Here is a 22,045-nt window from a genome sequence, read left to right on the forward strand (position 1 = left end):
AAATTTAAGGTACATCGAAGTGAGGTAAATATTTCCTATAAAACAGATTACAGCAATTTCACGACTACAAGGCGCACCGGACTATAAGGCGCACTTCCCTTGGTTCAGGCCAAAATTTTAGTCAAAAGGGTACACCTTATAGTCTTGAAATTACTGTACAAATGCAAGAGTAGTGTTAATTCTAAGAGGGTTGTCAGCATCTTTCTATAATGTTTTTCCTTGATTAAATCTTTAATTTCCAAAATTACATGACTTTTCAAGAACAGCACATCAAATACTTTTTTGCTATTTTCTGTTCCTGAAGGAGCAGACATAGAAAATAACAAACTGAAATCAAATACTGTTTGTATTCTTGAAACTGAAATGCCTATTATATTGATGGGTATACTTGTAAAATTGGCAACTTTTAGAGTGGTCTTAAGAATCTTGCACATGACAGCATTGGATAATATTTTGTCTGCAGTCATAGATTAAAACTTTATATTTTATTAATTAAAACATTTATGGTTTATTAATGCAACTTTGATATTAATCAACCTGATTTCAATGTGCTAAAAGCTATTATTGCCTTTTTTCAGAAGCTTCTGGAACTGAATAATCTTCATTCTCTCATGTCTGTTGTCTCAGCACTACAAAGCGCACCTATCTTCAGGCTGACCAAAACTTGGGCTGTAAGTGTTGCCTTGACCCTTGTCCCTTCTGTCTTGATTTCTGAGGTTCTTTGTAGTTTGTGATATTGTAAACTCTGGAGGAAGATGCTTTTATGTTCTTGTTTTTGTGGTACTGTGGTGGGAGAAGCCGTGGTCTGCAGCATGTTTTGTGAAAAGTAGAGTTTCAGCTGCATCTATTTTCCTGTAAATTTTCTGTTTTCTTGTGTGTTCTAGAAGCCACTGATTATATGTTCAAGAAGACTTGTTGATAAGTAATCTTATAACACCCTTGTACAGAACGTATATCAGTGTCGCCTCATCCAAAACAGTTTATTATTTAATACATTAGCTAAAAGTAAGGGAAAAGGCATGTTATAAATATGCAAGCATTAATTTTGTGACTATTGTGTGATACCTTTCAATTTTTATGTATTTTAGAAGTTGAAATCATTGATAATTCTATTTTCAGAAACTCTGTCTCTGGAAAGCAGAATTTCTTAGCAAAACTTAGAGTAAATTTAAGTATTTCTTTAAAGAGGAATATGCAATTATAGGTTATTTCTACTCTCTGTAATGTTTAAGGTTTGGGTAATTCTCATCAATTAAGTATTCCACACACCATGGATCACACTGAATGTTCAGAGCTTATAAATAAAGATGGCTAGGCTTAAATCTTAGATAAGTTTATCAAGCTTTTAAAATGCTTGCAATTATTTTAATATTTAATTGCTCAGAATAAGATTATAGTCTTAATTAAACAGTAAGTGCCTGATGTTTTGAGCTGCTTGATGAAACTGGAAATAAGTAGGGAAAATTGCTCATGTATGAAGTGAAGTATGTGACTAATTTGACTTTGACCTAAAGAGGTACCAGGCTCTTTCTAGGCACAGGAGTTCAAAAATAAAATACTTTTCAGTGGTAGGGCCTCAAGCAATTCTCAGTGCTCCCAAAATGAAAATGAAAGCAGCAAAATTATTCAAAATCATTCTGAAGTATTCATTTTTATCCTTTGTATGTTATTTTTTTATGAACAGCTAGACTTAAAAGCCAAGTAGTACAAGAACTCGAATTTTCCAGAGGAAAAGGTATATGAAGCAATGTACTATGGAGCAGCTGTCTGTTGTCAGAAAGGACACATGCAATAAGCCAGTGTACACTGCTATAATTCTCCACCCACTCCAACTCAACTGGCTTTTAAAACCATCTTAAAAATATTGCTGAGGTTTCTTAAACCAGCTGAAACAGGAAATGTGTTCTTATAGCTAGAGTTGTGTATTTTTTGTTTACTTTTCAGCCCTCTGTGCCTAGGATTTTTGCATTCCTAAATGTTTTTCTAGCTTTTTGTAGTAAGTCTAATAAATAGAAAACATGGATTTAATATCATAATAATTTCCTTTCCATATACTTTTTTCTGAAAAGTTTTGTCATACTTTTAATAAGGTACTGTTGAAATGGCAAAGTTTGCATTTATTTAGAGTATTTTCCATTACTGTTTATACTTTTTAAGTTCAGAGGATTTTTATCAACTCTGCTAAGTTATGAGAATGTTGGAGACTGTATTATAACAATTTTTTTCTCTAAAAATTTAATATCGCTGAGGTTATTCAAAACTGATGTAGCAAATGAGAATCACTGACAAATTAGTCAGTCATAATGGTCGTGGTTTTTCATACCTTAAGACTTCAACCGAATTGCCTTTTTTTTAAAACAGGTAGCATGTTTTCAAACATGCTGCTTTGGATGATGATGATGATGATAAATTTAGTCTTAACTAGACTATCCTTTTTTTCACACTGGGCAATTCAAGAAGTTATTGGTTGTTAGTTTTGTGTGGATTTGTCTTTGAAAATTTTATGATCTTCATTTTTCTCTGTAGCTTTTGAATCGAAAAGACAAGACCACCTTTGAGAAGTTAGACTATTTACTGTCTAAGGAAGATAATTATAAAAGGACACGAGAGTACATCAGAAGCTTAAAAATGGTTCCTACAATTCCATATTTAGGTGAGTGTGAGCAATTACCTTATTTATCTGTAGCTCGACAGACAAGTGCTAATGTACCATGTTGTGCACCTGAAGAACACTGTATGTACAAGAATGGTTCATTCCGTTTCATATTTGGAAAAATTAGGTCAGGTTGAGATTTTTAGGCTATATGTATGTTTACTTGTTTTTGGAAGGAGTTTTTCTCTCAAGTGCTGAGTAAATATGTTTAATTCGATGCACAGATGTATTAAAAGGGAGACCTACAGTTAAAATAATGTCTAGTCTTGATATTGTCTCCTTTTCTTTTGTGACATGCATCAAGTAGCCATTTGATGAATTGTGTTTTTGGTCAGTTTTTCACCCAGAGGTATTTCTGCACAAATGTTATTGTTAATGAAAGTAGTCCAATATAATGAATTCTTTCCTGGCTTTATTAGTGATTTAGTCAGATGCTGAACTACAGCTAAAAAGAATAAATGTTTTTTAATTGCTGACTCTGGGTGACAGGAACTCAAGAATTCTGCTTAGTCTTCCTGGGCCAGAATTGCTCTCCTTGTATTATGCCAACCGCTAGTGCCTCAGTAGATTTATCTTCCATGAGCACTTGCACTCTCGCTTTAAACACCCATAAGCTTGCATGCACAGTACTCAGCACCCAGCTGGCAGGATTTCTTCAACTCTGTCCGGTTCCACATTGTTTTGCTTGAATTGAGCATGGTAATGTTTACCTTCACTAGATAAACCGTGCCTCATTCCTTATACAGCTTGAGGCTACTCCTGGCATTATGGACTTCAGTCATTATCTGTTGCCTTCACAGTAAATCTTCAATTACCTCTCTTCCAAAAGGAAGAGTCCTTGGATTACTTGATCATGCTTTGTACAGATGCCACTTGGCATCATCCTTGACAACCAGCCTGGGCAGCGTTTCAGTCCTGTATCCTTTTTGTAGGGGAAGAGGGTGCACGTGAAGTGTGCTGGTCTTGAACCAGTCTCCTTGAGACTTTGAATCCTCCTCCATATGTTGTATCTTGTGTTTCATACTCGAGAGACCTTCTCCCTGCTGATGGCCAAGACTAGGCAGTGTTGCTGTTCTTGTAAAGTAAGGCTCTCCCTGCGTTCTAAGAGGTGTAGTTGGACATTTTGTGTAACCAGATGAATACAGGAGACAACTACTGGTATGTTTCCAACTTCAGGCTATAATATGAGAGACTAATATATTCCTTACTATGTTTAGAAGTACTGTTTAAAGATGCAACGGTTGTTTTGTTTTCGGACAGGCCTTTCAATTTTAAAAAGAAAGAGATAAAGAAAGAAAAAAACAAATCACAATATTGACAAAGCTGTGATGTGGACTGTTGAAAGTGTTTAGCCACAGGGTGATTACAGAAAAAATAGCAGTCACGTTATTTTGAGAATTCATGTGTGTAATTCCTAGTCATAGTGTTTTCTTGTCTTCATTGCTGGTGATCATTTAGGTTGTATTTGTGTGTTACAGAACAAAGATGATGTGATGATGTGTGATCTTATAATCTATACATTTATTGCACTGTTTGCTTTTTTTTCTCCTTGGAATATTACAGTGGGGGTAATTCTGAAAACTTTGAGTGATAATAGAACAGTTTCAGGAAAGAATTATTTGGAAATGTGTATACAAAAGAGTAGTTGTCTTCTGAGGTAACATCAATCTTGTCACAGCCTTTTATCTCAATGCTATAGTGAAGCCCCACTGTTTCATTTCTGTTACATAAATAATGTGTTAGTTTGACAGCATTTTCTTTACTCTTCTGAAAAAGGTAGCGATATTTCAAAAATTCAGAAGAGCAACCTCAGTTTCCTATGGCATTTCTTCAAATGGAAGTTTACAGGAGAATTTAAGTTGTTAGAAATCTTCTCCGTAGTTGTGCAATTCTCTCTTGTATAAACTCACCTAATGTGCTTTTGCAAATGATAGAAAAGTATATGGTATGGGATTTTTAGACTGCAGCGTTGCCAAGGATGTACATTCAGGAAGCAACGAAGTAATGTAATTGACACTTCTGGAAATTAGGGAAATGAGAAAAATGAAGACCTTTGACAGTTTGTAGTAATGTCATTACTACAGTAGGTGGACCTAGTGCAAACTGAGTCCTGTTGTGTGAATTTTTTAAAAAAATAAGCACAGTGAAATCTGTGATTCTGGTAATGTACTTACCAATAACTTCACAGTATAAATTCCAAATCCCTAATGTTTAATTATTTTGATGTGCCAGGCTCTGTGTTTAAAATTATTTCACACAAACATGCAAATTTTATATAAAAAATTAGTAAGTTCTGTTCTCACATTTGGTATTTCCAGGTAATCATGAACAGACTTCTTCGCATTATCTTTTTTAATTACTACATGGATAAGTATCTAGGAAAATTACTCACCTTTTAGGTAGAAAGGTTAAGAAATATGATTCTTTTAACAAAAGATTGTCAGCTTGAGCATGGGTTTAAAATCTATTATGAGTGTATGATATGAAGACGTATTTCCAGCCATATCTCCAGCTACAGACAAACAACTGTAATAGCTTTTCGAGGGAATGCCTCATTCCTGAGATGTGCACAGTGGATACCTCAAGTTCTCGGTTCTTTCCTCAAGCCAAGCATGAAGTAACCTTAATGCTACTAATTATAAGAGCACTGCAGCCAGGCTTTAGGACCTTTAATATTTCTAATCTCAAATCTAAATATTTTTCCAGAATTCAGTAGGCAAACCCATAGAAGATAAAGCTTGAATACTGTTTGAAAAATTTATGCCTTTCATATCACCTACAAAACATTGTTCTTCCTTGGGCTGTGTGAAAATTCTGTATTTTTCTCAGCTGAAAATTGTTTTTGTTTTTATATTGAAATATTTTAACACTTCACACATGTGAACAGTGGTAGCATATCAGAGTCTGTTTGACTCAGAGGCAAACTAATGTGAAGTAATCTGAACTACAACAAAATGAAATCTCAACATGTCAAAATAACATTTGTTACTTTATTAAGGGTTATAATATTACAGGGGTAATCTAATATATTAAAAACCCTACTTTCACTTATATACAACACATGCTACATCACACATACTGTGGTAAAGATGTGATGAGGTTATAAGAGAAAAGTATGCAAACACACATAAACACTCGGTACAGGCTGACCAAAAATGTTGAACTTCTAGAGGCTTTTACTCTGCCTCTTTATGCATTCTATAATTTGTGTTTTTTGTAGTAGTTGCTGTTTTGTAATGGGTGTGTTAGCAATCTGTTATAGAAACCTATCTCAGAAGAATATTAGAATTATGCCAGTCTATATTTCATAAGTGTGATTGACCTCTAAATATAAATAAGTAAATCTATTTAATAATTTGACAGTAATGTTATAATTGTGAAATATGTTAAAAAATAGCTTCTTTTTGCTACTGATAAGTTTTCTGTATAATTTTAAACTAAAGGCTAAGGCTATTTAATAGCTTAGAAATTGGTATCCATCATTTGCCTGCAAACTTGGATAGACCTTTTAATTTATATCCAGCCATTTCTGATTACAGAGGCTACACAGCAGGTAATCACTGAAGTCAGGTACAAAATACTGTAAAAGTTGTGTGGTATAATTTTCATATGCAAGTACATACTTCATTTTGGAAAGAAAAATAATTTGTGGTTCTAATCTGAAAATACTTGAATTAATGGTGAATTTTTATAGGAGCAGATTATCTAAATGGACATAGTAAAGGGAAAAGGCCAGATTTATCAGGACAATAATGGTTTTTTCTGCTCTCAAAACAGAATTATGTAGTGCTAACTTTATTCATGGTAGTTAACAAAGATTACATAATCATCACATTGATGTACATATACCAGCTACATAGTTCAAAGGATATGATTCCTGTGTCAAATGATTGCTTATAATAACAATAACAATAATAAAACTCTTGCTGTACAGTTTGTAATATTTCCTGTATTTGAGAATATTTATACATAACATACAAAAATAGTTAAATGTGGTAGCAATATTTTTATCATCCAAACTTAATTTACAGGGAGTAAAAACCAGGAAGCTTACCTACAGTTTTCATCTAAACTGCAAGTTCTAATACTACCAAGTGGTGTTCTGAATTTTTTTACAGTTCCTTTTCTTCAGCTCTTTTTCCTGGGATAATTCTTGAAAATATAATATACAAGCCCTCATATCTTCTCAATAAATGTACAGTATTTTACATTCCTCATTTCTGAAAAGATAATTTCTGGTAATAACATTGTAGCTTTATGTGATTTTTAGAACAACAAAGCAAACCAAGAGAAGAGTTATTTCAATGAAATGTATTAGGGTTAGGTCTTATCATCATAACAACTTTCTTTAGTGAATACGATCCTCCCCGGAATTCAGCCCAGTAAACGCCATCCTGATATCGACTGCGGTAGTGTCCTCCACGATACCAGACTCCATTGAGGTTTGAGTGAGCACAAGCATTGTACCACCATCCTCCCTTCTGGTAATGAGCACAATTACCTGTAAAAGAAGGCTCCAGTTCAGGCTGAGAAGCAAATGAAAAATCTTAAAGCAAGCAGGCTGTGTACAAAACTTCAGGTTTTTTTGTTGGTTGGTTGGTTTTTCTGGGCTTTTTTAAGTAACTGTATGTTTAACATGTAGATATCCTGTGATACGAAGTGAACTTAGGCTTCTTCAGGAACCAGCTAAGTAGTTGGGTTCTACAGAGAGAATCCTTCGTGTTACTTTCTCTTGTCTGAAAATCAGTATGTGTTACTGTCTCAAATGACCCTTCATAGCATATTTTACAGACCCTTGACTAGTGTAAAAACTTTTCGTTTTGGTGTTGGTATGTATAAGGGTTGACACATCCGTTTGTACTTCATAAGGCACTAATTGACAAATCCCTTTATAAGTGCAATATCTTTTGGTTTGTTGGGGTTTTTTTTTGTATATATGACCCTAAGTGTTTTTCCTTTTTCAAAACACAAAAAGAGATAGAAAAGCGAGGGAGGCACGGATGTAAAGGTGAAAATAGCAAGGCAGCTGAGAGGGACCTCCTACCTGTATATACGTCGTGGTCCCGGTCTAGGGTGGTGAACTGTTTGCCGTTGTGCCAAGTGAAAGAATCTCCCGCATTGCCGTTGTAGCGTCCCAGTCTCAGCTTGTAGTACTCACTCTCAGGCTCCAGTCTGAAGCTGGCATACTCAGCAAATACTTTTCGACCTGACCAATCTTCCATTGTTATGAGAAGTTTGTAGTTGCCTTGATTTGTTAACCAATAAATGTTTTCTAATCCAAGCCAATATTCTCCATCTATATTACCAAATCCTTGCTGTAAAGGAAGCAAGAGAAGCATGTTAATATCCTGCATCTGTGTTACTGATAAATCTGAGTGTATTCTCAAGTAGAAAACTGCAGTAACTTATGTTGTAGAGACTTCCTTTTTCTGGAAGGGTAAACACACAAGTTCTTTTTCAAGTCGGCTCTTGGACAGACTCTAAGATCACCCTTTAAATTAAATCCAACAGTAAATTTTAGAGGGTGGAAAGCATGAATCTGCTCTTGTATCCTAACCTTGTATGTCTCCCAGTTCCTGAAAAAGTTGACAGAGCCATCCAGCCGTCTCTGAATGACCGTCCAGCCACCGGGGTCATGCCGTTGGTCACACCAGACCTGCATCAGCTGATTCGTGTTTTCTGGTTTTACAAGATAGATGGAGCTTGTGTCGTGGCCATCTTCTAATGCTTGTAGACAGTCTCTCCAGGGCCCTGTGTCAAAATAGAAAGGCTTTGCATCAAGCTGCTGTTGAGCATTTCTTTAATGCAGGGCAGTATTTGACTTGGTAGCATTTTATATTAGATTGGTTTCACTGAATAGCGTATGTTGTTTTCCTTTTTAGTAAAGGATAAGTATCCACCAGGTATTTTCAAGCACATTCATTTGTTGTAACTTTATTTCTGAAATATCTCACAATGAATTACTGCAAAAGGTAGATTTGAAAAAAAGAAATTTAGGCAGCTGTACTGGTACTTTTGCCATGAATTATATCTTTGAAGAAACTAAATATGAATGACTCCATAGATAAGAATTTCCTTTAGAAAACAACACAGTAAGTTTGACCTTGATTCTATCATTGAGAAATTCACCTTTTTAGATCCCCAAAAATGTAACTGGCACAGACATTAACAGTGGAAGCACCAACATAAATTCAGACTGTAGGTCTTACTGCCACCACCTTAATAAACTACAAAATAACATAGAAATTAAGATTTTTTTTTTTTTTAATATGGAGTGCTTGTGAGAGAAACATTATACAAATGACAGGAGTCTTAATATACTTTATATATAATTCACAGAAATTGCAGTAAACATAGTCTTGTTTTCAGAAGGAGAATGCATTTTTTTTCCTTCAGTGCAATAGAATCTATAAAGAGTTTATGCTTTTTGAAATTATCTTATATTCCTGATTTTTCAAGAATTTTTCTCCAGCATTAAGACTGATTCTATTTTAATGAGTCTGAGAAATTAAGATATAAATTATTTAGAGTCTGTGTTAATATCTGCAGGTAGACTCCCCCAGCTGTTTTGCTTCCTGAGTAGAAGAGTGAAGTCAACATGAATCCTCAGGATTAGAGATTAGAGACCCTGGATTGATTATCCCCACCCACTGAAGGAGTAGGAGCCTTACTGAAGCATATACTGCTATCAAGAGTAATTTCTGTTTTAAATTATTTCAGTCCTATGCTGTTTCATAATTCATTAACTGCTTCTTGACTGAAAAGAAATGTAAGGAAAGGGGAAGGGGGATACGTGGAAATAAAAGCTTAATTAGCTTAACTTCAGTGGTTGGAAACTTGCTTGAACAAATAAAAAGCTGCAAGTGAGAAAATGAGAGAATATTATAATCAATTTATGCAAAAGAAGCATGAAATTTCTTTTTCTGATAAACTGTATGATCCAGGGAGAAGAAGCACATGTGAAATCTTAGAATTGTGGACTGACAAAGGGACCTCTGGAGATCAGTGTGAAAAATTGCTGGATAACCAGCACTTCCTCTGGAAGTTCTACAAGATTGTAAGCTGGTTTGGAATTAGTGTTTTACTTTTCAAAAGCAGGAAGATGTATGAGGATACATCAGCAAAAGTTACTGTGCACCTGAAGTAACTTTTCTGTTCTGCTGTTTGATAGTGAATCCTCAGCTCCAGTTTAAGGGCTTCAAAGCACAAGGAGGATGTGCGCCAATTAACAAGTTTTCAAAGAGTGTAAGGAAATAAAGGGGGAAAGTATTTCACTTCCAGAAAGATAGGGGAATACTGTTCCAAGCGTGGACCTACTTTGAGATTGAAATCAAAATGTAATTTTTAGAGAGGCCACGGTGTATTGCTCCAAGGGATTTGTAGTAGATGTGATTTTCTTTTGAGAATTTTTCCTTACATAGTACATTGGAATCATGATATTTCTGGCAGAAGTTTTGCATGCCACAATGCAGGCTTTGGTGCGCTATCTTTGGCAATTCTGTGAAAATATTGCTTTGTAAGAAAATGTTTTAGAGACTCAAAAACTTAAGAGACTCAGTGCTTACATGCTTATGTGTCTTTCATTGTGAATATTTCCAGGGAGAAACAAGATGGGCGTCCTTTGGTTTGGTTTTTAATATGTGGCAGTTGCATTTATTTGATAATCCTAAAAAGTTTGTTGATGTCCTTCGGAATATTTTGCAAATAGCTATGAAATATATTGAGTGCAGTTCCCCTGCAATACTCTGAACTCAGAGCTAACTGAAACAGAGATCTGTGACCGTCATTTTTCTGAAAGTATGTGTTGTCCACACAGTGAAGAGCAAACCTTTCTTGTATGGATCACATACTGAACTGTTTTGGGTTTGGCTTTCTTTCAAATGTGGGACCATAGATGAAACTGAATTCTTTACCTGTGATTTTGTTACCGCGTTGATCTCTAATGTCATTTCACGTCATCAAATCATGCTTGTGGCAGAACTCCTAAGACTCTTAATGAGGGCTGTAAAATATCCCCTTACTATTCCACCACTTGCTTCCATTTGCTCCTAAGCACAAGTGCCCCATATAAGGTACAGAGCAGATACTTTTTCCTTTTTTAATTACACAAGCACATTATCAGGTGCTAGATCAACACACATGTTTACACAAACTCCTTCAGATGTCGTGAACTGTAGCAGCTCGGTCTTGAGCAAATTTAGATTACTTGATTAGTAAGATTTTTCTGAAAGTCCTTTATCTCATAGATGTAATATGAATGATGGATTTGTCTTGGCAAAGTAACGTGAGAAAAATCTGTGGGGCTAGTATGTCTGTCTTAGACATTCCCAGTTAATTTTCTTGCTTTCTTTCTGTGTTTCTATTACAGCACACATGTAAAATTCGCTAGCTAAATAAATTCTGACATCATTTTTGATATTGCAATTAAAATGTTACCCACTGCATATTAGCATAAACTAATGTAAATATATCAATAGTATTACTTACCAGATGGTTTATCAGTTGAAGTTGGAATACTAGTAACTGCAGGCATAGTTGGTAAGGTAGGTGGCAGAACCTTTAAATTCTGGTCACTTTGAATCTCATTAGTAGATATCTGGTTATTAATGCGATTGTAAGTAGGAGGCTGGTACACTTTAATTGGAGGTTGTGGAGTTTGTGGCAGTGGCTTTATGGATGGCGTTCTTTGACAATGTTCTTCCAGCTGGGCAATTATTATTGTCTGATTATTGGCAATTGACATTAAATGCTGATACTTGTGCTCTAAGTCTTTGTATTTGTTTGCAAGCTGCAACATGTCTGCAGTTTGGTTCAAAATCTTATTTTCAAGTTGAGAAAGTTCTAAGGCGTTATCACGTTTTCGGATAATTTCATGTAATAGCTGCATGTAGAGTTGTGTGACACGAGAATTCATATTTCTGCTCTCTTTTCTTAGGAGTTTAACTTCATTAACAATTCCACCATCCACCTCTACCAGTTGCTGGAGAGTTTCTATTTGTCTCTTTTGTTTAAGAAGTTCATTGTTAAGTAACTGTAATTCTTGTTTATTTACCCTGTTTTCAAGCAGAACTTCAGGCTCCTTAGAATTAACACAAATAGCACCTGTCACTCTCTGCTGAGGTACAATAAAGGTGTAAGTGCATTTGTCCTGTGTGTCACTGGAACGCTTGTATCTGTTCGTATAAATGAATTCTTGAGGCTTTTCCTTGTCATTGCCTTCAAATTCCTGTGTTTCACTCGTAGTAACTCCCACAACAGTTACTAGCATTAAACAGATGAATCTTGTTGTCATCATGATCCTGTATTTCCGGTCAAATATTCTTCTGCAAAGAACTTCCTAAAATCTGTTTTAAAATAAATTTATCAGTAAGTAATGAGGAGGGAATCAGTGTGGATTTACAAATGATAATCTCTTCTAAAACTTAGAAAATAGTGCATAGTAACTGTGTGTACAAATTAGCTATTTTTGTTGTCTGGCATTAACTTCTGTTGACTAAAGTGGACATCATGGGGAGTAATTGTGTCTTTCTGTGGTCAGAACTGTAATTACTAGTTGCTAGTTCATCTAAAGCCTGCTAAGAACTGTAAGAAAGTAAGCAATAAATACAAGGATTTGAAATGTCCTTTCTTCCAGGCAAGTACCACAAAAGTTTCAAGATTGGTGTTTTCATTGAAATATTAATTACACTTTCAATGTATTACATTATTTACATTTATTACATGTAAATAGAATGTAAGTTAATGTGTATTAATGCTGCTAAAAGTTCTAAAAATGTCTAACAATTAATTTGCAGTATTTTATAACTGCATATATATTGCAAGAGATTCAGCTTAGATGACATGTAGCAATTTTACTTTATTCAGCAGTGTTGAACCTCCATTGCTTAAAAAAGGAGAAACTAATTTTACATTGGTCCTTAATAACTGTAAGTTAAAAACTCTACTACTCAGAGATTATAGGCAGTAAAATCTGTTACTTTTCTAGACTAGTTGAATTTACAACTGAAACATTTGCAGTGACTCTCACTGAAGACACTGTCTCTACACTCAGCCTAGTCATCTCACTTCAGAGTCCCTACTTGAAAGGGGAAAAATAGCTGCATATGTGCATGGTAGACAGTGATGATGCATGGTGATCTAAATCAGCTGGTAGTGTCTACTGACATATTATAACAGTTGCCCTTTGGTGAAATACCCTAATTTAGTTCTCCATGCAGATTCATATTCAAGGTGGACAGCTGAGGCTTTCACAGTCTTTCAAAAAGTAAGTCAACACCAGAACTTTGTAGGCAACAGTAGACTTGGAAACATGGGCTTTGCATTGTCACTGCTGCCAGAAATACCCATGTCACAAACCACCCTCAGCTACTTGAACAGCACTTGGATGTCATGTGTTTCTAAAACTTTTTTGGTGTTGATTTTCAATACTTACATGTATATGCAACCTAGTTTTCTTAAATAAAATGGATGAAAAAGGAGGTTTTTTCAGTGTATAAAGACAGATACTTTTTAACCAAGGTGGTGTTGCCATTGTGTTTTTCTTAGCTTGTAAAACATTTCTCATTAAATAATCATTCAGTATTTAAGTATCTTCGCCTTACTGTTTGGTCATCTTTAGTACAATAATTTTTTTAAATTACATGAAATGGTGATAGTAACATTAGTGAGAAATAAGTAAGTCCAGCTGAGTACATCCAGCATGGATAGCTGGAGGTTGGCAGACACGATGAATGAAGAGTAGCAGGAAGAACAAGGTTTGTGTAGCCTCCAGATGAGAAGGTAAAGAAAGACATGTTCAGCTACTTAATGGGTGTTTGCAAAGAAGATAAATTATTTTTGCAAGTGTACAGTGAAAGTATATAGCGGATACAAATTACCTCAGGAAAAAATTGGGTTTTATTAAAAAATGAACCTCATTGGGAAGGTGACTGAGAACTGAAGCAGTCACCCAGATAGGTGGCAGAATTTCCATTCCTGGACATACATGAAGTTTTGATTTAGGTAAGGCTTTGAGTAGTGTGATCTAATCTTGAAACTGGACTTGCTGTATAAGACGAAGATAAGGTCTTATCCAGTCTAAACTGTTTTATGATTCTAGGCAGCTGCTGATGTTGAAGGTTTTTTTTTTTAATTTCAAGCTAATGATGGATATGCATCCTTTATTGCTCGTACTGAGAAGAGATACGGTTGTCATTCACATTTTTCTTTTTTTCGAAATAAGCCATTGATGTTTCTGTAAAAGATTGAAACAAAGTGACCAGGACTTAATCCTCCTCAAAATTGCCTCAGTTTCTTATTTAGAATAAACTCATTTTCATTTTGCAAGTAGAAAGGAGTTGTGCTGTACAGAACTTTTCAAAAATCTTGAAAACATGTCATATGAAGATCTGGAGTTTGACATGCTTTCTGTAAGTAAAGCAATGCTATTTTGGAGCCCTGGAAAATAGGGAGCGTAAATTCACTCCAGACAGATTTAACTTGCATAATCAGCATTTGCACAGCAGGTCACACTTGGAAAACCTGGCAGTTTTCCAGGCCTCATGTTCCTGCACAGATGACTGGTTTTGCAAATGTCTCTTGCATATAGGTGTAAAATGGTTTTATTTCGCTGTTGGAATTTTAATATCTTTTTTTCCCCTCTCTAAACCTGTACTTATTGTGACCACTAAGAAGAAACTGTTTTTTTCCTCAGAGTTCACTTCTGTCTGTTGCAGCATCTCATATTTTTGAGTATGGCTGTGGGGTGCCCATACTTTTCTGAAGAAAAAAGAAACTTTTCTGAGCTGAAGAAAGAGCAACATCTTACAGATTTTTCTCCTGGTTTTAAGAACTGTGTTCGAAAATAATGGGACAGAGTTCAGCAGCCTTGTTATAACATATCTTAATGATCGTCTAGTCCCACTGCCTGACTATGTGGGTGACCCCTCTCTAGGAAGCCTATTCTAGGGTTTGACCAGTGGTTGCAGACAGCAGGCCACCAGTGAATGACATCAGCATAATTAGACCGTGCTGAAATGTTTCTCTGTCATGATCTTGCCTGCATGTCATCTTTTCTAAGATGTTTTTCTTATAAGAAAAAGCAGTGTTAAGGAAAATTACACTGGTTAGAGAATGCCCCAGTAGAAGCAGAAACAAGAACCATACTGTCATCAGCTGGCTTTCTTCCTGTAGTCTGTATATGATAATTTTGTAAATTTCTTATTGTCTGTTCTTGTTAGGCTAAAAAAATGTTTAGAATGAGGCCTATTTGTTGCATATTGTGAAGGACTACATGAATAAATGGCATTCCTTCCTTTCTGCAGTTGAATTAAAATGAAGTTCACAACATGGTCATTTGAACAATTCTCAATGATTAATTTTTCAGGGATAAAAAAGCTTGCTGGAATGGAGAAAGTAGGGAGGGAAGCCAGAGAAACAGTTTTAAGGAAGGATTTAATGTTTTTTTAATACTTTCCTCTTTGAGTATCAGAACATTAGATTCTTAGGACATTAGTATTTCTTCCCAGGTGAGAGGAAGATTATATCTGATGTCTAGGACATTAACTTTCAGTTTTCTCCTGTGCCCAGTAATTGCTGATACACCCTGTACTTGAGTGCTGCTGTTGCTTGCTGATCACTCAGTTCTTCTGTTTCTCTGTCTCCCTTCCCCTCTGCCAATAGCTCTTCTGCACTGGACGGGGAGGAAACTGTATTACTGGGGCCATATTTGTTCCCAGTGCAGAATTCCACTTGGGCAGCTGTAGACTTTTCAACCTAAAAGAACACCTGCAGGTTTGGGGCAAATTTTCTTCATTACTGGAAATACAGCATTGTCTCTCTCTTATCCTCATGCTACTGCTACTGAAAAAAACTTTTGCTACTGACAAAATTTTAACACGCAAGCATACCAACAAAAACCATGTGAATGAAGCACACTTAAAAAGAAGTTATTTTGATTGCTTATCAAATGGAGCTTCTAAACAGATTGAAGTAATTTCATTATTTCATTTCTAGATTCTGGCTGGCTGTTCAAGACGTGTACTTCTAAAAGCACTTTTCATGGCAACTGAGTTGGGGCAAACTCGCCCTAGTGCAGATACACCAAACCTCAGTCCTACTTGCCAGTATATTGTACTTTTAATTCAGGCAAAATACTTTTTTTTCCAATTTGCCAGTATAACTGCATTGGCAGCATTGTTGTGTGGCATATAATTGTAGCAGCTTTATACTCCTAGCCAGCATAAGTGCTTTAGTTAAAATTTCAGCTTGTACACCAGATGTTTGCCTAACTGTACATATAATTGGAAGTAGGTGGCTTACTCATTCATTGTTTATCCAAGTAAGGATATTTCCATGATCTGGTGACAAAATAGGAAATAAACTTTCTGAAAGGGATATTGGATGTTCCAGCATTTGATTGCTTTTTCTGTCCTTTAGAGAGAAAACATTAATAAAATCTTACTTTGGCTTTCCTTTGAAACCGTTTTTCTGTCCTGTATTCTGTCTTGTTTATATGCAGCTTTTCATTAGTCAAAATGTGTTACCTTTTAATTTTTACGAATATCTTGAAATTTATGTATTTCAAGATTTTAGTATTTTACAATATAAAATTACACAGATGTTTCACAACCTACTGTTTAATCACTGTCATGATCCTGGAATTATAAAGGTAAAAAATATTTATACTTTATTAAAAATATTTCTAAATATATTTAAAATATTATATGAAAAATACTGTGTTTGGCAAATATTCATTTCTATTTCTATTCTAATCAGCTTGCCTTAAGAGGGCGCATTAAAGATAGCAATGTCAGCACTATGATCTTTTTGGGTTTCAGCTACTTACAATATACTTCATATTGGATAATCCAAACTGTATACCTTTTTTCATTAATTGTTGGTTTTGATGCCATGCCTCAGAGGATCTCATTTTTACTAAAGAGACTGGTTCATTGTCTCTTTCAGATTTTATGAAATATTTTGCCTGTGGGATTCTGTGTATAAATGAGGGTCTGTCTCCATCAGATGGAAAACATAACTTATAATCATAGAATCATTAAGCTCATCCGAAAATGTTGCCAGTAGCTTTTTGATACAGTGGCTAGGTTTTTTTTCAAATGACACTTGTTCATAACAGAGACACTTGCCTTATTAGTGTGGAAAAAAGTGTGTATATGAAAGCCTGAGTATATAGTATCAATACTCACATCTAGATCTCTAGTGGTTTTGCAATGTTCAGTCTTTCAGCCATTGAGAGATTGGCATTTTGTGTCTAGGAGTTTATACTACGTCCTTTTTATACTTGTGCTTTTCAGTGTCCTGCAAAAAGTAGAGCTAAAACAGCAGGAAGACTACTGGATGGTGGCTGAGCATTGAACTTTATTATGTGTTGCTTAACACTACAAGTAGGTTTAAGGAGGAAAGGTTTTGATACTTAAGACATCACAAGACATCACTTGTGAAATAGCATTCTTGAAAAGTACAAAAGCAAAATAATGATCTGCATGAATCTTGTGTGGAAAACCTTAACTAAGACAAATGGGGAAAATAATTGTCTGAATTTCATACCAGAATAGAAGTTTGAAGTAGCCTTAAAATGCATTATTATGGGTTATTTCTACAGATAAGGAACATAACAGATCCCAGTAGGTAAAGGCAATAGAATTGCTTCTGGCTGCTGCTCTTGTATTTCTATGTGTAGTAAACTGCAACAAAGCCGAAGAAACATAGGTGTGACATTGTGATGCATTGATCCATGGAAAGGCAGCTTTTGAGCACATGATACGTGACACTCTCGCTACCCCTGGAGACTCCTTTACAGAGAAGGCAATTTTCTGTGCTAAAACTGAGAAGTTATAATGAGAGCATTTCTGGGGATTTAAGCAGCTATTTGGATTGCAGTACAGTTGAGTTTACTGCAAAGATAAGAAAAAACACTACCTGTTTAGTTTATGGAACTGATAGTGAGAACCTAGTATATGATGCAGACATAGCAAACTTCAGCAAGTTAGAAAAGATTTTTACTGGCTTTTATGCTGCAGCTGAGGAACCAAGGAGGCATTACTCGTTTAGTGGGCTGTGATAATTATTGTAAACGAGGTGATGCAGTAGGTTTCCTACATGGCTTAAGCAGAATGCTCAGAAGCTGTCAAAATAAAATAGGATTCTCCATTTAAGTCATTGTAATTTTGGGATAACAACTGTTGTTTTTAAAATAATAATTGTCATTCAGCCTCCCTAAAAAGGCTCCCAGAGTATTACATACTTTAGAAGTTAATTTCAGGATTGTGGGGGGTTAATTTCTTCTAATATTTCAATCAATTTTCTGTATAGGGTTTTATTTTTGTGGTGTGGGTTGGATTTCTTTCAGGGAGATCGGATTTTTTTGTAATAGGTGACTTCCATTTAATTAAAGAATGGATAGGCAAGGTCTGACAATCAGCATTTATTTCCATCTCTACAAATTGCTCTGACTGAGGAAGGGCTTACAGTCTAGAGGCTGCACTGTTAAGAGTTCCTGTAGGTCCTGTGTCCCAGAACTGAATGCACTGTAATTACTCTCACACATCAAAGCCTTTTAGAATACCCAGATAGGTGAAAAACACACATATAAGAAGGATAAAACACACACTTTTGCGTAACACTGTATTTTCTGAAATGGTTGCTTTGACTATGAAGAAAAAATTATACAGTACATGCAGATGAGCTCATTCAGCTATGCTAAACCACTGTTACAAAATTCAGCTCTGTGGGTTAATCAGCTCTCTTGTGCTGTTTGTATTTAATAAAATGAGGCTAGGAGTCCTTTTTGGGCTGTCTATTCCTCCATACCTCTGATATGCCATCTTCTGTGCAGAGTCCTCAGGCACTGAGGCATACAAAGGAAGGCATGTTCACAAAGGGCATAGTGTTAGCTATGACAGCATTTATTCTTTAAACTGTAAACTGCTCTATTTTATTGTGAATTCATACATAATTCAATAACTGTGCATTCTAAAGAAGAAACAGGAACAGCTAGTACATCTTCAGTGTTTAATACTTTTGTCTTTGATACTGAAAGATGTTTTTAGATTAGTGCAGTTTTACATTTTTGTTGCATTATGAAAGCAAAGCAATTACGTTGAAAATGTAATATCCTGCTATGAAAAGATCAGAAAGCTTGGTGTTGCATGTTTTTAACAAATCTTAGGTTTTTGCTTCTGCAGAATCCTTTGATAGCCAGTGTCTGTGGACTTACAGTTAGCTGGCATGTTCCAGGCACCAAGCCAGTAATATGATCTGGATTTCACAACGCCATTGTGATAAGACAGACAAGCATGAATTTTTTGGATCTGCTTGCTTTCCTACTCCCTTCCCCTTCTCTTAGAGCTCATGCTCTGTTTTTACTCCTTCACACCTTTTCTTCCATGGACTTATGTTAATTTATCCTATCAATTTTTACCTCTCGAAGGTAGTCTTCAAACTTAATGTGAAGTTTGCTCTTGTCTAAGAGGAGGGATTTCCAGTGCTACAGGGTTTCTTTTAGAATAAGATTACATCTTGACTTTTAGATGAAAAGTATTGCTTTGAAAAAACTGGGTAGTGATTTTTTTTTTGTTTTGTTTTGTAAAAGGAAACAGCAATTCATAGTGAAAATACAGCACAGTAATATGTACACCACATGTATTGAAAAAACTTTAAAGTTGGGCTTTAAGTTTTAAAGTAAATACATAGGAAAGGGCTGACACATAGTAGCATACAGTGTTAGTTATGAAAACATGGTGCTAAACTGAATTGAAAAATTTAACTCCAGACTTATGGAGGGAATCACTTTTGTGGTTTTGCCACCAGTTACTTGCTTCCATTGTAAAAAGTGCCACACTGGCATTAACCAATGAATTCCTTTAAGATACTTGTGTTAGAATACATTCTCTTGTCAGATTTTCTGCCCACTTAAGACTGAACTGGTGCTTGAACTAAAATTTCAGTATTCTTAGAAGGCAATACTTCTTCTAATGAGGGGAATGGATGACTAAAGCAGCACTTCAGAACGAGAGTGTCTTCATGAGGTCTTGGAGAGCTTTTGTTTTGAAATACTATCAATTGCTGCAAGAAACTGCAGAAGATTGTGTCTCTTTTGTTGCCCTGTAGCTTTCTTCAAGTTTTGGCAAAAGCTTCTTCAGTTACAAGAAGTACAAATTTTCTTTGTGATTACGAAGTATTTTAGTTGTTTGTGGATTGTTCTTTGTGCTTTACTAAAGTTCTGTCATAGACGTGGAATGTAATTACTGAAAGAAAGCCCTGCTTTTGTTGTTGCTTCCCTTAACGGCGGCCTCACCTTATTTTCACTTAATCCAATCACTGCCAGAAAATGCTCATACTGTGTGTGCTCATATGTGTGCATGGACATTGTATATAATAGCCTTTAAACTTTAATATTCTTATTTTAATAAATCTGACTGATTTTACCCGTGAAAAACGGCAGTTAGTGTAATAGTTTGATGCCTACATGAATGTACTCATAAATGCTAGTTTGTTTTTTAAATTAAGTTTTTGTGAAATACCTCAAGTATTTACTTTATAGACTGTTAAAGTATGAGAAAGTTTTGTATCTCCCTAATCAGAAATGAGTGTAAAAAAGACTGAAAAGACTGAAAATAATTTTTAAGACAGAAGTCCTTTAGAAAATAGGATGTCCTAGAAAAATTCTTGGATGGCAAGTTTAGGGAAGTGCGAAGATCAAAGTTACGTGCAAAAACAAGTAAGATTTTTTTAAAAAATAAAATCGTATTCTTGAAAATATCAAGGCTTTCTCTGCCTGCACGTAATGAATGTCTCAGCGATCTTTACAACTTGTATTTTAATATGTGGCGGATTTTTGTTTGGACTTAGGGGTATTTTTTGGTTTTATGAAGTTAAAAAACAGGCTTTGTGCTGTATGTTAGGAAGCAGTCCTGCTCTGCTGAGCTCGCAGGGTTCCGTGCGGAGCCCGCCGCACCCGCCCGGCAGCCCCGGCGCTGCCCGTCCTTACCGCGTCCCCGCCGCGCTGCGCCCCCGGCCGCTCCCGTCAGCAGCGGCCCGGCCGCCGTGACATCGCCTCGGCCACCGCGTGTGCTGTGCTGGGAACAGATGGCACCTACTTGGCGCAATTCTTTTCCTCTTCTGCGTGTTTCTTGCAAGGGACCGTTGTGGCCTCGTCAGCCCGGGCTGCGCCCCGTGTCCGAAGCGGTGCCTTCCCGCGGGGCGCTCGGCGCTCCCGGCCGTCCCTTCAGGCAGCCCGGAGCAGCCTCATTTGAACCCCTACTCTTTGTGGCAGGCTTATCCTGGCCGGGAAAGGGGGAGAGAAGGCGAAGCAGCGGCGAGCTGCCGGGCGCTGGTTGGACGGGCGGGCAGCCTCCGCCCCCGGGCCGCGGCGGCAGCAGCGGGGCTGCCGGGAGGGGCTTCGTGCGGCGGCCACCCCGGCGGAGCCCTCCCCGCCCACGGAGCGGGACCCGGCCCCGGGGGGCGCCGAGCTGGGCCGCGGCAGAGCGCTAATGCCGGGGTGGACAGGACACGGGGGAGCCCGCGGGCAGCGCGGGTCCGCCTTGTTGGATCGAGCGGCGCGGAGGGAGCGCGACTGCACGGGACCAAGATGTCGGGGCGCGGGGGGGGCACTTCCTGCCCTGCGAGCTCGTCACGGCGGGCTCGGGATGCAGGGATGGATGTGCATCCCGGGCGCTCGCTCCGCGGAGCGCTGAGGGGCTCCTTTCTTACTACTTCCTAGGTCATCTTTGTCAGGCAGCAGCTCGAAAGCAGAAATGATGGACAGTAAATTGTCCAATTTTAAACCAGCTCTTGAAACATTCTAATGAAGATTGAGAATTCATTATTTGGCTGAACCTCAGTGCGTTTTGAATGATTTTTCGTACTGGTCCTGGTAATTTTCTCATTTGAATGCTGTGAATTCCTGCAATTTTCTCAGAACCTCTCTAAAAATTTGCTGTTATGGAACTCCCTGTGTGTAGAAGGTTTTTGGGTATTAACTCTGGGTTTAAAAAAGATTTGTTGAATGAATGAATGAATGAGTGAATGAATGAATGAATGAATGTAAAATCTGCTTTTATAACTTACTGGGAATTGAGCAAAGAAATTAGCAAAATTAAAAGTGAAACTTAGCCACATAAAAATGTTCTTTTTTATTACAGTTTAGGAAACCAAAGAGTTGTTTCAGTCACCGTATGTCGTTGACATCATAAGAAAGATATATCATATTGTAAAAATGTGTTTGCAACTTGTCAATCAGTTTTGAAGATATTTGGATTTTGTAGAGTTTCAGGAAGCCAATATGAGAGCGCTTGAATTAACCAGAGGACAAATAAAGAGGTTTAAAGATACTGTATTAAAACTAGTTGTGTTCAAATCAAAACATTAACAAGTAGTTGTTACTGTGATGAT

General features: G+C 36.6%; 2 protein-coding genes across 9 annotated transcripts in view; one reads left to right on the forward strand and one right to left on the reverse strand.

Moving 5' to 3' along the window:
• The window catches only part of RALGPS1 (Ral GEF with PH domain and SH3 binding motif 1), a 71,917-nt gene that overhangs the window by 11,553 nt on the left and 38,319 nt on the right, over positions 1 to 22,045 (forward strand). For 5 of the 6 annotated variants that reach the window (XR_004419880.1, XM_033077856.1, XM_033077859.1 and 2 more), the window contains exons 9-10: positions 579 to 671; positions 2,527 to 2,653. Coding sequence is in view for 5 of the 6 variants with exons in the window: in XM_033077856.1 (XP_032933747.1) it covers positions 579 to 671; positions 2,527 to 2,653 (220 nt within the window). In the remaining variant the exon portion in view is untranslated. The remainder of the gene's footprint in view (positions 1 to 578; positions 672 to 2,526; positions 2,654 to 22,045) is intronic. The other variant, XM_033077858.1, reaches the window with a different exon arrangement.
• Positions 5,624 to 21,002, reverse strand: ANGPTL2 (angiopoietin like 2). Of its 3 annotated transcripts, none has more exons than XM_033077862.2 (5): positions 20,752 to 21,002; positions 11,141 to 11,997; positions 8,211 to 8,404; positions 7,698 to 7,968; positions 5,624 to 7,154 (listed from the first exon to the last, which is right to left on the reverse strand). In XM_033077862.2, exons 2-5 carry the CDS (start codon positions 11,946 to 11,948, stop codon positions 6,955 to 6,957), a joined length of 1,473 nt encoding a protein of 490 aa, XP_032933753.1. In that variant the 5' UTR covers positions 11,949 to 11,997; positions 20,752 to 21,002; the 3' UTR covers positions 5,624 to 6,954. The 3 variants fall into 3 exon arrangements, with proteins under 3 accessions (XP_032933753.1, XP_032933752.1, XP_032933754.1); XM_033077861.2 differs by having other exon boundaries at positions 20,643 to 21,002; XM_033077863.2 differs by lacking the exon at positions 20,752 to 21,002 and having other exon boundaries at positions 11,141 to 14,332.

This window comes from Catharus ustulatus, chromosome 21 (assembly GCF_009819885.2).
Source record: "Catharus ustulatus isolate bCatUst1 chromosome 21, bCatUst1.pri.v2, whole genome shotgun sequence".
Taxonomy (NCBI): Eukaryota; Metazoa; Chordata; class Aves; order Passeriformes; family Turdidae; genus Catharus; species Catharus ustulatus.

Bases quoted from the DNA above. Each gene is read 5' to 3' on its own strand.
- ANGPTL2 (XM_033077862.2), bottom strand. From the start codon at position 11,948: ATGATGACAACAAGATTCATCTGTTTAATGCTAGTAACTGTTGTGGGA. The intron at 7,969-8,210 runs GTTAGGATACAA...CTTCCTTTACAG, and splicing joins GGAACTGGGAGACATACAAG to CAAGGATTTGGTAATATAGA. The intron at 7,155-7,697 runs GTAGGAGGTCCC...CTTCTTTTACAG, and splicing joins GGACCACGACGTATATACAG to GTAATTGTGCTCATTACCAG.